The sequence below is a fragment of the Caenorhabditis briggsae genome, assembly GCF_000004555.2.
Source record: "Caenorhabditis briggsae complete genome, chrIV, whole genome shotgun sequence".
Classification (NCBI taxonomy): domain Eukaryota; kingdom Metazoa; phylum Nematoda; class Chromadorea; order Rhabditida; family Rhabditidae; genus Caenorhabditis; species Caenorhabditis briggsae.
The window spans coordinates 16,102,707-16,117,449 of record NC_013487.2 but is presented as its reverse complement, the minus strand read 5'-3'; the positions used below and the strand labels follow the sequence as shown (position 1 = coordinate 16,117,449).

Sequence of the window (14,743 nt, the reverse complement as noted above, 5' to 3'; positions counted from 1 at the left end):
TAGAGCCAACAATGAGCATTTTGAGCCTTAAAATCATTATTTTTTGGGGTAAAAATGTCTCGAAATGGCTAAAAATCGCATTTTCAGGTCTTTGTGGACCAATTACAGTCAAATTAGAGACTTTCAGAACCAATTTTGAGTCGTTCTACACGATTCTAGGCACATTTTAGCTCATTTTGACGCTAGAAACCCTAGTTTTTTGACTCTTTAAATGTGATTTTGGACACTAAAAATGACATTTTCAGGGGTATAAAACATGAAAATCGCTGAAAAATCACGATTTTTGAGTCATTTTGGGCAATTCTAGCCATATTTTAGCTAATTTTTAAGCATTTTAAGCTTATTTAGGCTTATTTTGAATCGATTCTAGCTCAATTTCAGGTGGTTTTAGACCATTTTAGACCCATTTTTCATGATTTTAATGCTAAAAACCTTGATTTTTCATCATTTTTAGCTTATCTTAACGCTGAAACGCTCGTTTTTAGCTCAATTTAAGACGATTTTTAGCGTATTTTAGCTCATTTAAACGCCCAAAATGCCCGTTTTCCGGCTATTCCCCTTACCATTCAACGCGTTCTCACAGTCCTTCCGGAAATCCCTCTCCAATTCCAGCAAATTATCAGCGCACGCCGCGAGGTGATTATGCCAGACAGCGCCTTCTGGTTGTGGATTCGGATGGGCGTACGGTCCAAATGCCAGGTGAATCGACATTTCCGATGGTTTGAACATGAACATTAGGCGGCGAAGGTGCTGGGGATGGTTCCATTCCTGGCATATCGTGTATTCCAGCTGAAAATTGAGGGTTTTTTGAACTTTTTGGCTGAAAATGACCTAAATTTTAAGAAAATACGGCTTAAAATGACTTTAAAAAGGAAAAAGTGGCTGAAAATCACTCTAAAAATGTAAAAAATCGAATTTCAAGTTTTGAAATTTGAATTCCCGCCAAGCCAGCCTGTCGGCGGGAAATTCAAATTTAAGAGCTTGAAATCGATTTTAAACATCTGAAAATGGCTCAAAATCCACCTGAATGCTCAAAAATTGAATTTAAGGTTTTGAAAATTTGAATTCCCGCCAAGCCAAGTTGAAGGCGCGGGAATTTCAAATTTCAAATTTTCAAAATCGATTTTAGACTACTTTAATGGTTTTAGACATCTAAAAATGGCTTAGAATCCATCTAAATGCTCAAACGTTGACTTTAAAAATTTCAAAATTCGAATTCCCGCCAAGCCAAACTGGCGGCAGGAAATTCAAATTTCAAATTCTCAAAATCGATTTCAGACTGTTTTCCTTGGTTTTAGACACCAGAAAATGGCTCAAAATCCCTCTAAAAGTGTCAAAAATCGATATTGAGAAATTTGAAATTTTGGATTCCCGCCAAGCCAGCCTACCGGCGGGAAATTCAAATTCCAAAGACCCAAAATCGATTCTAGACCATTTTTCATGGTTTTTCGAGCGTTTGGGGCTCAAAATTACGATTTTAAACACTTTTCGGGTCATTTTTGACGCTAAAAATGCCAAAAATTGTCATTTTCAGCATGAAAATTTGTCTGAAAATGGCCAAAAATCGGCTTACCTGTTTACAACTCCACTTTTTGATGAATTGAAACTCGATGAGACAGTCTTCCGCTTCGCATTCCGGGGTATTCTGGGAGAGAATGTAATTTTTTAAGATGAGCAATCGCTCAAAATTGCAGTTTTGGGGTCAAAATCGCTAGTTTTTCAGCATTTTCAGCCAGAAATTGATCATTTCTTACGTTTTTAAAGCTGAATCGTCAAATTTGACCATTTTCAGCTCCAAATTGGTCGATTTTTGGGGTTTTTGGGGTCAAAAATGACCTTTTTCAGTGAAAATTGGCCAATTTTTTCGATTTTTGGGTCAAAAACCCTGTTTTTCCACAATTTTCAGCCAAAAATCGCCAAAATTCTCACATGAAAAACGAGTCGATTGATCGTCGTGCTCTTCGGAATCGAATAAATCCGCGATCGCAACGATTTCCACAGCGGATTGTGGCGGGCGATCCAGTAGTTTCGACGCATCTCGAAATCGCTGAAATTTGGGGGTTTTAGGGGGCTGAAATGGGCTAAAAATGGGCTTAAAATGACCTAAAACCGTCTAAAATTGGCCAAAATCGGTCAAAATTGAGCAAAAATAGTCAAAAAGTCGGCTAAATCTCTCTTGAAGCCTATTTTAGACCATTTTTAGCGTAATTTTTGCTCCAAAATCTGTTAAAGGTCAAATTGAAGCAAAAACAATAAAAATTGGTCAAAAACGAGCCAAAAATATAAAAAATTGACTCGAAAATTCAAATTTCGAACTGCAAACGCCTTGAAACTGCTGTAAAACCGTTTAGGCCTATTTTAGGCAATTTTTAGTGTAATTTTCGCTGGAAAATCTGATTTTTAGCTCAAAATAATGCAAAAATGACTGAAAACTGTCAAAACTCGGCTCAAAATGACTCAAAATGACCTGAAATCGGTCAAAGTCTATTTTAGGCAATTTTGAGCTACTTTAGACCGTTTTAAGCTTAATTTTTGCTCCAAAATCTGATTTTTCAGCTCAAATTGACCCAAAATAGCTGAAAAGTGTATTAAAATGACCTAAAATAGTCAAAAATCGGTTAAAATTGAGCAAAATTGATGTGAAATGGCTAAAAATCAGTCTAAGCTTATATTTTGGATCATTTTCAGCCATTTTCAGCGTAATTTTTGCTCTAAAATCCGATTTTTCAGCTCAAAATGCTCTAAAGTGGCTAAAAATGACCTAAAATAGTTCAAAATCAGTCGAAATTGAGCGAAAATGATCTAAAATAACTTCAAATCGATCTAGGCCTATTTTAGACTGTTCCCAACGTATTTTTGCTCAAAAATAGGCTCAAAATGGTGCAAAAATGGCTAAAAACTGTCAAAAATCGGCTTAAAATGACCCAAATTAGCCAGTAGTCGGTCCAGACCTATTTTTCTTGTTTTAGGTCATTTTTAGCGTAATTTTTGCTCTAAAATCCGATTTTTCAGCTCAAAATGCTCTAAAGTGGCTAAAAATGACCTAAAATAGTTCAAAATCAGTCGAAATTGAGCGAAAATGATCTAAAATAACTTCAAATCGATCTAGGCCTATTTTAGACTGTTCCCAACGTATTTTTGCTCAAAAATAGGCTCAAAATGGTGCAAAAATGGCTAAAAACTGTCAAAAATCGGCTTAAAATGACCCAAATTAGCCAGTAGTCGGTCCAGACCTATTTTTCTTGTTTTAGGTCATTTTTAGCGTAATTTTTGCTCAAAAATCTGATTTTTCGGCTCAAAATGCTCCGAATTGACTCAGAAAGCTTGAAAATAACATAAAATATTCAAAATTTGGCTTAAAACAGCCCAAACTAGCCAGAAATCGGTCTAAACCTATTTTAGGCCATTTTCAAGCGATTTCGGACCATTTCTAGCGCAACTTTTGCTCTAAAATCGCGTTTTTTGGCTCAAAATGCTCCAAATTAACTCAAAAATCACCTACACTGGGCTTCGCGGGGTGAAATACATTGGATACTTCTCTCCATCCACTGTGAACGTCATTGTCAAGTATTCGCCGTCCTGAAAACGATTTTAGGCTCATTTTTCGAATTTTTAAAGGGATTTTAGGCTGAAAATCATGGAAAATCGATTTTTTGGAATTTTTGAAAAATTCGAAAATTCGAAAAAAAATTTTTTTTTTGAAATTTTTTTTCAGAAAATTGACTTTTTGAACATTTTGGGGGTGTTTTTCATGGATTTTCACTAATTTTTAGGTGATTTTCAGCAATTTTCAGTCAAATTTAGCCTACTTACCATCTTAAACTCCCACACATCGATCGTCGGCCGATCCTTTGGCGGATTTTTGAGTTTCGACCACAAAATCGCCGGAAAATTCCGTGTCCCGTTCTGCTCGGCACGTTGCTCCTCGTCGTCCGAGTCCTCTGGTGGCTCCTTCAAAGGCTTGAGGGCGGTTAGGCGGGAATTTGAAAAATTTTGAAAAAAATTTTTTTTTTCAAACAATTGGAAGAAAAGTCATTTTTTTGGGGTGAAAATAGCGATTTTGAAAGGTTTTTGATGACTAAAAATAGGATTTTCAAAGATTTATAGCCCGGAAAATCGAATTTTTAGAAAAAAAAAATTCTGAAATTTTCAGATTTTTGTCTGAAAATTGTACATTCTCATTTCTCTTCTTTTTGGGTGTCTCTGGCGCTTGTCTTCGCTCCTCAACCTCCATATCATCGTCGATTTGCTGAAAAAAATTCAGATAAAATCAAGATTTTCCCAGAAAAAGTTCTTTCCAGATTTTCCATCCTCACCCTGCTCGAGCTGGCGCCACTACTATCCATTTTCTGCAAAAAAAAATCAAAAAATTGAAGAAAATCCCGGAAATAAGCGATAAAATGAGAATTTCAATGGAAAAATGATGGATTTCCGGCGTTTCCGGTGCATTTTAGGCCATTTTTCTTGGATTTTTATGATTATAGATTTTTGATGAGAAAACGATGATTTTGATGGGAAAATCATCGAAATTGGTGTTTCCGGCGCGAAAATTGGTCAAAAATGAGCCAAAAATCGCCAAAAATCGTTTAAAGTGTCGTAATTTAAAATGCATTAAAAGTTCACATCGGTGTTTCACACAACTTTTCGTTGCAGACCGTAATCTTTTCTGAAAACTGGAACTGGCTGAAAATCATTAATTTTCGGCGTTTTTTTCGGGGTGAAAAAAATAGGAGAAAATTATAAAAATTAAGAAATTATATTCAAAAAAATTTTTGCCCAGAAAAACCGCCGAAAATCGATTTTTTCAGGTTACAGTAGCCAACTTTTCCGGGTTTCTGTAACTTTGATCATTTTCATCATATTTAAGACTCCTAGGACACTTAAATGACTGTTAAAAACTGAGAAATTGCAAGAAAAATTTAAAAAATGCTTTTGCTTTCCGAAAAAGACTTATGAACCGTTTTTAACCCAAAAAATTCCTACAAAAATCAATTTTCGTGGTTCAAATTGATTTTTTCAGCAATTTTTAGCATTTTGAACCTTTTAAAATCCAAAAAATCACCCTAAAACCCTCAAAAATAGTCCAGAATAGTTGTTTTTCAATAAATCTTGGGGAATTTTCAATGGAGCGCGTTTGCAACATCAACCTCCTAGGACAAGGGAAAACGCGGGGAAACTGGGGTCAAAATTAATTGGAGAACCCTGGGAAAATTGAAAATGGGTGAACAAAAATTGGAAATTCAAGAAAAATGGAAAATTAGAGAATTTGAATTTGTTTCAAAAAAAAATTTTTTAATAAAAAAAATTTTTTTTTTGAAAAACCTGAAAATTTCAATTTTTCAGGTGTGAAATTCGCTGAAAATCACGATAAAAATAGTTTGAATCCGCAAAAATGTCTGTAAAACTTGGAAAAATCGATTTTTGGGCGTCTCTTGGGAGACACTCTAAGCTCCGCCCCTTTTGGGGAAAGGGGGTGGAGCCTGACTTGGGGGATGAGCAATGAAGTGTATTCCAACCTAGGATTTATTCTGAAGTATTTGAGGGTCCTAAAAACCTTTATTTCCTATTTCAATTTTCAATTTTTTCCATTATTTTCCAATTTTCCCCGATTGCTCAGCTTTCAAATGCCAGAATTGATTAATAGTGCATTCCCTATCTCTTCTCTCTGATTTCTAACTTCCCCCCCCCCCCCCCTACCCCGTAAAAATGCCAACTGTTCAGTTTTAGTGGGGTCCCTGCCCCTTGTTACACTGTCTTTCTCTATTTCTCTGCGTCTCTCTATCCCAAACACTCTCTCACCCCTCTATTTTCAATTTTCAAACCGCCCGAGATCACTTGAAAATCGAGACATGTGCTTTTCATCTTCATGTTAACCCCTTTCTTTGGATTTTTGTCCTTAAATTGCATATTTCATCCTGTTATCATCAATTTTTCTTGGTTTTTGATAAGTTTTTCAGTGCAAAACACACTTTTTAACCCCCAGGCACCGTCTAGACAGTATAGAAATTAATTAAAAAGAAAACAAAAAGAGAATACTACCCAGAGGAATTGAACTCAAGAGTGTGTTTTTCAAAACAAGCTTTGTTAGCCAGTAAGCCACGGGTGCATAGATCGAAGAAGTGGTGGAGTGCGTATAGGAAGGTGGCATTTTCGGTGGCGGCGACGGCGAGGAGGAGGGTGGAGGCCGCCGCTCTGTGGGCGCCACTCACCTGCGGCCTAGTGGCTAACACCCCTGTCTATCAATCTCATCACCCAAGTTCGATTCCTTCCGGGGTTCAGTCTCTTTTGCTTTTTGTGCTGAGCGCGGTAATCAGTTTCAGAGCTCTCAGAACCTCATTTTTCAAGACTTTCTCAATTTTAGGGAAAAAAAATTGAGTTAAAATCTAGAATTCAGATCTTCCTTCTACTCGGTAAACCATGAAATTTCTCTCCTCTTTCTCTTCTGAATCGAAAAAAGAAGAGAGATTCACAATTTTTTTTTGTTACCCCCCGCAAAAAAAGAAGAAGCATGTGTGAAAGAGTAAAAAAAAAGAGAAAAAAGTGTCAGAATAAAAAGAAGAAAGTAGAGATTTTCGAGATTAAGAGACGCAGACATACAGACACTTCAAAAATGTTTCCATTCAAAAAAAAATGGGGCCCGGGGTCTCTCTCTGTGTGTGGGCTCCTCTTCAAAAAAATTTGCTTCTTCTTATAGAAAAGATGTGCAAAACTTTTTTTTTCTTTTTTTTTGGTTTCTCTCTCTCTCCCTCTCTTGGTGTCAATCGGTCCATTGGGACGTTTTTCTTGGGAATCGAGACCCCCACTATACGCTGTTTTCCTTTAAAATCTTCAGAATTTGCTTATTTTTAATATCTGCTATCATATAACGCTTCTAGACACCATAACAATAGCCAAAACAAAAAACAAAAAGAAATTAGCGCCATGGGGAATTGAACTAGGACGTGTCAGATTCATAAACAAGGTTGTTAGCTACTCGGCCAGGTGCACAGAAGGGGGTCTCTTGTGGTGGAGGGCAATGATATAGGTGCGCAGTTTGGTGGTGGCGGCGCCCTCACCTTCCTGTACGCCTGTGGTGGGAGAAGACGCGCCGCTCACCCATGGCGCAACCGGTAACAGGCTTAACTACTAATCTCAGGACCCGGGTTCGATTTTTTCAACTTCTCATTTTCTTTTGATTTTTTCGCTGTGTATAGTAACCTAGTTTAGAAATCCGTGCAACTTTGATAACCATGTTTCCTTGATTTTTGTCTTGAAAATCTCCATTTTTAATGTAATTTTTCCAGATAAGGCTCATCTATGAGCTCTCATGTCACACTTTCTCCTGATCTTACTACTATACTCATATCTTGGTAAGCAAAGACCCCTAAAAATTAAGCCCCGCCCCCTTTATTTTCCAGAATCCTTCGAATGTTACGATAGCTGCCTCCATTATCGATCGACGTGCCTACGAAACGAGACGTGTAATCATCATCTGAAACGGTTTCAGACAACTTGTGGTTATGAATTGAATGGTGGGTCTTGGAACCAGCAAATTCGCTCCATTGAGATTTTTTTTAAAATTACAGTATGCTCCGGAACATCGCCATCCGACTGTGTCTATCATTTGCACCGGATACGGGACACTTTTCCTACAAAGACCTGCACATGTTATGAAGCTATTGGTAAAAAAAAAATTTTTTTAATTAAAAAAATTTTTTTTTCAAAAATTTCAAAATTTCAGGATTCTCCGAAGAATGTGATTTTTTTCGCCAAATCATCTGGAACCACCCTTGTGAACGTAAATTGAAAGACGTCGGAGAGGAGATCAAAATTTCGCATCGGTAAAAATTTTCGAAAAAATTTTCTTATCCGAATTTTTCCAGAAAACTCATGCAAATCAAACCGAAACCTGCTGAAATTTTGTCTGAAAATGTGCCGAAACCAGTTTTCGGTGGCGGTGAAAAACGACGAACAACAAGGACGCCCGTAGCTGATCAGATACATCAGTGGAAGCGGCAGCTGAGTGGTGGTGAGCGTTTTTGAGCCTTAAATTACCTGAAAATCAGTTTTTCATTATGAATGTTATATTTAAAAAAAGCCCGTTTAAAATGACACATTTTAAGCTAAAAATCAAGAAAAACGGATAAAAATTAAGACAGTTATGGGGTGTTGAAATTTTTCAGACTGCAAAAAAGGTTAGAATTACTGTAACTCAAAAATATTCAAAAAGTTGAAATGTGCTATTCAAGAGTTTTGAAATGAGTATAACCATGACCTAGTTTGGAGAATTTTGAAAATCCCCAATTTTTTGGGTTCGAATACGAAAGGTACCGTAACTCGCTTAGTTTTCAACCAAACTGAAAAATGGTATTAGATTCTAATTTAGAACGTTTTCCCGGTTCGAACGAGTATAATCATGACCTAGTTTTGAAATTTTCATTTTTTTTTGGGTCCCACCTCGAATATCAAAAAAACTACCGTAACTCGCTTAGTTTTAGTTCCCACTCAGAAGTGTTTGCATATTTGAATTTTTCAAATTAAGAGCTTTAAAATGAGTATAATCATGACCTAGTTTTGAGAAATTCGAAAATTTCCATATTTTATTGGGTCTTATCACGAAAACTACCGTAACTCGCTTAGTTTCCAACTAAATCAAAAAATTTTGATAGATTCAAGTTAACAACGTTAGGGCCTTTCAAATGAGTATAATCATGACCTAGTTTTGAAAAATTTCAAAATTCCAATATTATGGGTCCCACCACGAAAAATCCCCGGAAATTCAAAGTTAACCGAATCTAGTCGTGTTTGGGCTCATTTTGAAGCTCTTCATCTAACAAAGCTGGAAATCACATTTTCAGACCTCACAAAATCGACAATTCTTCAAAAAACGTGTGATGCAGCTTTATACCAAGTGTGCCTAAAACATGTCTCCTGTGCTCAATTATGGTCCATGTTTCGAAAAAACTGCGATGTGGACCAGGATAATCAGTGTCGAATGGTGGATCGAGAAGTGTGTTGGCAGAGTTTCGAAGGTCTAACATGGTCCGGTTTGGGCGATTGCCAGTGTACCTCGTCAAACTCTTCGGATTGCCATTGGATTCGGTTGCATACCAATTATAATAAATGTATATGTAAGTTTTCTTTTATCTAAAAAGGATGAGCAGAACATTTCTGATTTTTTGAACCTAAAACTATCAAAAACGGTTGGAAAAGAAGCAAATTAGGTCAAAATTAAAAATGGGCCCAATTATTTCCGAACAGTTCAAAACTAAACTGGTCATAATTTGACCAATTTCTTTCGGAGCTTCACAATTTTGTCATTTTTGACATTTCCATGTTACAAGCTTCAAAATGAGTATAATCATGACCTAGTTTCAAAAATTTTGAAAATTTCAATTTTTGATTCCCAATCATTTTTTGAGTGTAAAATGACCATAACTTGGGTTATTTTTGTCGGAACTAAGAAATTCTGCCATTTTTGAATTTGGAATGTTAAGGGCTTCAAAATGAGTATAATCATGACATAGCTTACAAAATTTCAAAATATCGATTTTTGGTTCCTGAAAATCTTAAAATCTGAAATTTTATAAAACTGGGTCATGAGTATACTCATTCGATTCGTTTTCATGAATAAAACTCAAAACTGTTGAAATTTTTCGGTTTGGTCAAGAAACAACCGAGTTACGGTAGTTTCGTGGTGGGACCTTAAAAATTACCAATTTTCAAAATTTTCAAAACTAGGTCATGATTATAATCAATTTAAAGCTTTTGATCTCCAAAATTCAAAAAACAATGTTTCAATACGATTGGCGGGAAATTCAAAAAGTTACAGTAACTTTAAATATTTGGAAATTAAAAAAAAAAAAATTCAAAACCCCTTAACTTTGCTCATTTTCATCCGATTTTTGTGATTTTGGGCTTCAAATGTGTGATTTTTTTAGCTTTTTTATATTCTTTAATGAATGTATTTTTTGTTTCAGACGAAATCTCAAAATCCGGTCGATTCCCAGTGCTCCAGACGCTGGCTCAGCGGACGCGTGAAGATCGGGAGAATGAGCAACGAATGATGAGTGAGCAATATCAGCGAAGATATGAGAATCGACAACAGAATGGTGAGATTGTTTTCTGACAAAACTTAAGATCTGAAAATCCTGGAAAAATCAGAAAAACAATTTTTTTTTCCAGAATTTTTGGGGAAAAATCAGATAAACTACCGTAACTTGGTCAATTTTGAGAATTTCAAACTGAAACTCAAAATTTTTAGTATGTCTTGTCAAGAACTTCAAAATGAGTATAAGCATGGCCATGTTTTAAAAAGTTCTTTTTTTGAGAAGAAATTTGAGGTCCCACCACGAAAATCACTAAAACTACAGTATCTCCGTTGGTTTCAAAGCGAATCAGATGAATTTTTTTGTGTTCAACTCAAAATTTGATGAGCTTCAAAATGAATATAAACATGACCTAGTTCTGAAATTTTCGAATTTTTGGGTCCCACCACGAAAATCACTAAAACTACAGTATCTCCGTTGGTTTCAAAGCGAATCAGATGAATTTTTTTGTGTTCAACTCAAAATTTGATGAGCTTCAAAATGAATATAAACATGACCTAGTTTTGAAATTTTCGAATTTTTGGGTCCCACCACGAAAATCACTAAAACTACAGTATCTCCGTTGGTTTCAAAGCGAATTAGATGCATTTTTTTGTGCTCAACTCAAAATTTGATGAGCTTCAAAATGAATATAAACATGACCTAGTTTTGAAATTTTCGAATTTTTGGGTCCCACTACGAAAAACACTAAAACTACCGTATCTCGGTTACTCTTCGAGCGATTTCAATGACATTTTTTGTGTTTTATTTGAAATTTTTTAAACTTTAAGGTGAGTATAATCATGGCTATGTTGATATTTTCATTTTTTGAGAATTTTTTGGGTCCCAAATCTGAAATTTTCAGAACTCATTCTTCGGGAAGTGCCTACGACGACTAGCACAACCACAACAACTACCACAACTACACCTCGACCTACAACCACAACTACAACTACAACAACTACAATACCCCCTCCAACACGCTCACCTCCTCCGCCTCGAGCTCCGCCCGCAACTACAGTACCTCCATGGTGGTCGCAACCTGCGACACAATTGCCACGTCATCGAGACACATCATATAGACAGAATAACTTCCGGCTGAAGGCTGTTATCGATCCGCCAACGACGACGATGGGATACGCGTGGCAAGAATATCAAGGACCCAAAAAAGAAACGCCTGAAATGTTCAAACCCAAAAGGACCAGTGCTAGTGAGTATTGTTTTTTTTGAAAATAGAAAAATTCCAGATAGTTTAAACAGAAAATCTTTAAAATCGGATGAAAACTGAGAAAGTTATGGGGTTTTGAAGCTATTTTTCAAAATTTTAGTCAATTTTCAAATTTTTCTTTTTGAAAATTCATGGGAACTCAGACGTTTGTATAAATTTGAATTTGGCTTGTCAAGAGCTTCAAAATGAATATGATCAGACCTAGCTTTGAAAAATTTGAATTTTCACGTCTTCTGGGTCCCACCACGAAATCGCTAAAACTACCGTATCTCGGTTAGTTTTGGTTCAAACTCAAAAATTTTAAAAGATTTGAATTTTGCGTTTTAAGGCGGTTTTAATGAATGTAATCACGACCTAGTTTTGAATATTCTGAAAATTTCGAATTTTTAGGTCACACTACGAAAAACACTAAAACTACCGTATCTCGGCTAGTTTTTGAGCTTTTCTAATAAAACATTTTATGGTCAATTTGAAATTTTTTAAGCTTCAAAATGAGCATACACAAAGCATATGCCTAAAATTTTTGAAATTTCACTTTTTTTCGTGGTGAGACCCAAAATATTCAAAATTTCAAAAATCTCAAAACTAGGTCATGATTATACTCATTTTGAAGCTCTTCTTTTGCAAAAATTAAATCTGTAAAAAATTTTAATCTTAGACAAAAACTGTGCGAGTTACGGTAGTTTTTCTGTTTTTCGCATAAAAATTAACTAACTCGTCTAATTCTACTCCGATTTTTGTGGTTTCTGGCTTAAAATTTTTCTGAAAAAAATGAAAATCTTTTGAAACTACCAAATTCAAATTTCCCGCCAAGCAAAACACAAAAAACCAACAAAACAGCGAAGAACTTCTTCAATTGAAAAGCTAATCATAGTCGTTGTCGTTTCAAGTGGCGGCGCCACCGAAGACCCTCTTATTTCCATTTTTCGCACTTGAATTTTGATTTTTAAGTCCTCTTTTCAGGCTCGAGACAAGAAAATTTCAGGGTCCCAAACATTTTTTTTTGGCTGAAAAATTTTAAAATTTTTTTTTTTTTCCAGAAAAAAAAGTTGATCCCTCCTAGAATAAGACACCAAAAAAACATGATAATCCTTGGTTTTTGCCGTTTTTCCAGTTTTTTGTGGTCCCAAAAAGTATTTCAAAAAAAAATTTTTTCGAAAAAAATTTTTTTTTTGAAAAAAAGAAACAAAAGGTGTGATTTTTCGACCCCCAAAAAAGTTAGAGAGAGAGCAAGAGACGCAGAGAAAAAGACAAGAAAAGAGTCGCACTTTTTTTCCCGTTTTCTCTCTTTTCTCTTTCCCTCGGAAAAATAGGCCACGCCCACTTTTCACCTTCTTCTGAAGAGCCCCCCGCCTTCTGTTGTTGTTGTTGTTATTGTCTTACTTTCTCTCTATTTCCTTATTCTAGTTTTTTTCTAAAAATTATTTTTTGAAAATGTAAAAGAACATGAAATTCATAATAATACCACTATTTATACTACCCATATTGGCCACAGCTGGGTTTCAAGGCGATGAGGAGGGTAAGAAAGGGCTTCAAAAAGAAGCAAAAATGGATTGGCTACAGTTTGCCCACAAGAGGAATCGAACCCCTGACCTCTAGATTGGTAGCCAAAAGCGTTGTCACTGCGCCATAGTGCACACTGAGGTTAAGGCGACCGAGTGCGTTAAGAGAGCGCGGATTTTGGTGGCGGCGGAGGCGCCGCCATTCTTGTTTTGAACGCCCTTGGTGGCGTCGCACACACTTGGCCTAGTGGCTAACACTGCTGGCTTGCAATCTCAAGACCCGGGTTCGATTTCTTCCTAGGGCCAATCTTTTTTTGCTTCTTTTTTTGTATGTTTAGTAGATTTGAAATCGCTTCTAGGCTTTTTAAAAGACAACTTTCAGATTTTAAGATCTATTTTTGCTATTTTTATGAAGTATCGTGCAAAATGAAGCCATATCTCAAAAAATTAAGTTATTCTGAGCGAAAAGAGTAATCTCACGGTCTCTGACGACCAGTTTCTCACGACTAGAAACAATTTTTAGTATAAAAATAGCCTTGGAAAGTGCAATAGAGCGAATCCTCCGAGTTTTCCTAACTTAAATTTTTCAACACAAAAATTGATTTTATAATTTCCAAAAAGTGCAAAAATTCAAATTTTCCAGGATCCTCGTGCCCCGATGCCATCCGTCGCTGCGAATCCGTCGATGAGTGTCGCTGGCATCTTGGAGAGCTTCGGGTCCGTTGCTCAGCCACTGCCACGTGTAAACGAGAGGAGTGTGCGGCGGTAAGTGTGCTCTATTGGACACTATTGCTTTAGAGTCTTCAACGACGACATTTGCTTCAGAGTCTTCAACGATTCTCAATGTATGTTCCATTCGCGTTGGTGGAGAGTATCATGTTTTGTCATTGTGCGCCAGAGGATGAGAATTGTTTGATGCAGCAGGTAAATTCTAAAGAGCCAAAAAAAATCCCCCCAAAAAATTGAAAAACTACTTTTAATTGTGCTAGAAAAACAAAAATAGTATCAAAATAACTGGTAAAAAAAGCAAAAAATATTAAACCTTTGAAGGAATTGAACTTTGGTGTTGAGATTGGTATTCGAGAGTGTTCGCCACTAGGCTACACGTGCAGTGGCGCGTCGGCGCCACCAAGGGTGTACAAGAAAGGGAGAGCGGCCGCTGCTACCTGGGTGGGCGCCAGTGGCGCCTCGCCACCACCCTCTTGTACGCCTTTGGTGGGCGCGCCGCGCCTTGCACCCTTGGCCTAGTGGCTAACACTCCTGACTGTCAATCTCATCACCAAAGTTCGATTCTTTTGTGGGCCCAATATTTGTTGCTTTGTTTACTTGTCATTTTGGTATAGTTCCCGTTAGCTAGTTTTTAAGCTGTATTTTCTAAATTCTCGATCTTTTTTATAGAATTTTCCCCTAAAGCCATGTTCCCCAAGTCATAAAAACATCGTTTACTCTATTTATTCCTTCTCCTTTCTCCTTATATTTTTTCTTCCCCATCTTCTTTTCCATTTAGCCTCCGCCGTCCTTCTTATTCTCCTTGGGAGTGAGTTTCCTGGAGAAGAGAGGAGCAATAAAAATGGCACGGCGCCCGTAAAATTCTGGCAATAAAATGAAAATAGAGTCGTCGGGGACTCCCGACTCGGCGAGAGTCTTTGAGAAATTGGAACCTATTTCTCTAGAAAACATTACATTTTTAAGTTTTCAACACCCCAAAAAAAACCTGAAAACAATCATCAGAAATTCATGAAGGAAATTGGGGAAATTGGAAGTGCAAAAGTGATTTCCGAGAGGAGAGAAAAGAGCCTGAAGTCATCAAAAAATAAACCCAAAAATTGGAAAACTACTTCAAAATGGTCCTAGAAGCATTAAAGTAGTGTCAAAATGACAGGTAAAAAAAGCAAAAAATATTGGGCTCTCGAAAGAATCGAACTTTGATGTTGAGATTGGNCNNC

General features: G+C 36.5%; 2 protein-coding genes across 2 annotated transcripts in view; one reads left to right on the top strand and one right to left on the bottom strand.

The window, feature by feature from the left end:
• Positions 1–4,346, bottom strand: part of Cbr-ubxn-2 — a gene marked incomplete at both ends in the record, with an annotated part of 10,153 nt that extends 5,807 nt beyond the window's left edge. Inside the window, 7 exons of the mRNA XM_045236312.1 lie at positions 564–789; positions 1,574–1,645; positions 1,930–2,047; positions 3,503–3,579; positions 3,814–3,951; positions 4,175–4,249; positions 4,317–4,346. Of these exons, the coding sequence (XP_045095300.1) occupies positions 564–789; positions 1,574–1,645; positions 1,930–2,047; positions 3,503–3,579; positions 3,814–3,951; positions 4,175–4,249; positions 4,317–4,346 (736 nt within the window). The remainder of the gene's footprint in view (positions 1–563; positions 790–1,573; positions 1,646–1,929; positions 2,048–3,502; positions 3,580–3,813; positions 3,952–4,174; positions 4,250–4,316) is intronic.
• Positions 4,347–7,381: 3,035 nt separating this feature from the next.
• Positions 7,382–14,743, top strand: part of CBG13916 — a gene marked incomplete at both ends in the record, with an annotated part of 13,746 nt that continues 6,384 nt past the window's right edge. The window contains 14 exon segments of the mRNA XM_002634765.1: positions 7,382–7,511; positions 7,566–7,661; positions 7,721–7,820; positions 7,863–8,008; positions 8,163–8,174; positions 8,850–9,110; positions 9,960–10,091; positions 10,951–11,281; positions 12,410–12,487; positions 13,350–13,392; positions 13,395–13,562; positions 13,623–13,721; positions 13,726–13,782; positions 13,787–13,814. Coding sequence (XP_002634811.1) covers positions 7,382–7,511; positions 7,566–7,661; positions 7,721–7,820; positions 7,863–8,008; positions 8,163–8,174; positions 8,850–9,110; positions 9,960–10,091; positions 10,951–11,281; positions 12,410–12,487; positions 13,350–13,392; positions 13,395–13,562; positions 13,623–13,721; positions 13,726–13,782; positions 13,787–13,814 — 1,681 coding nt within the window.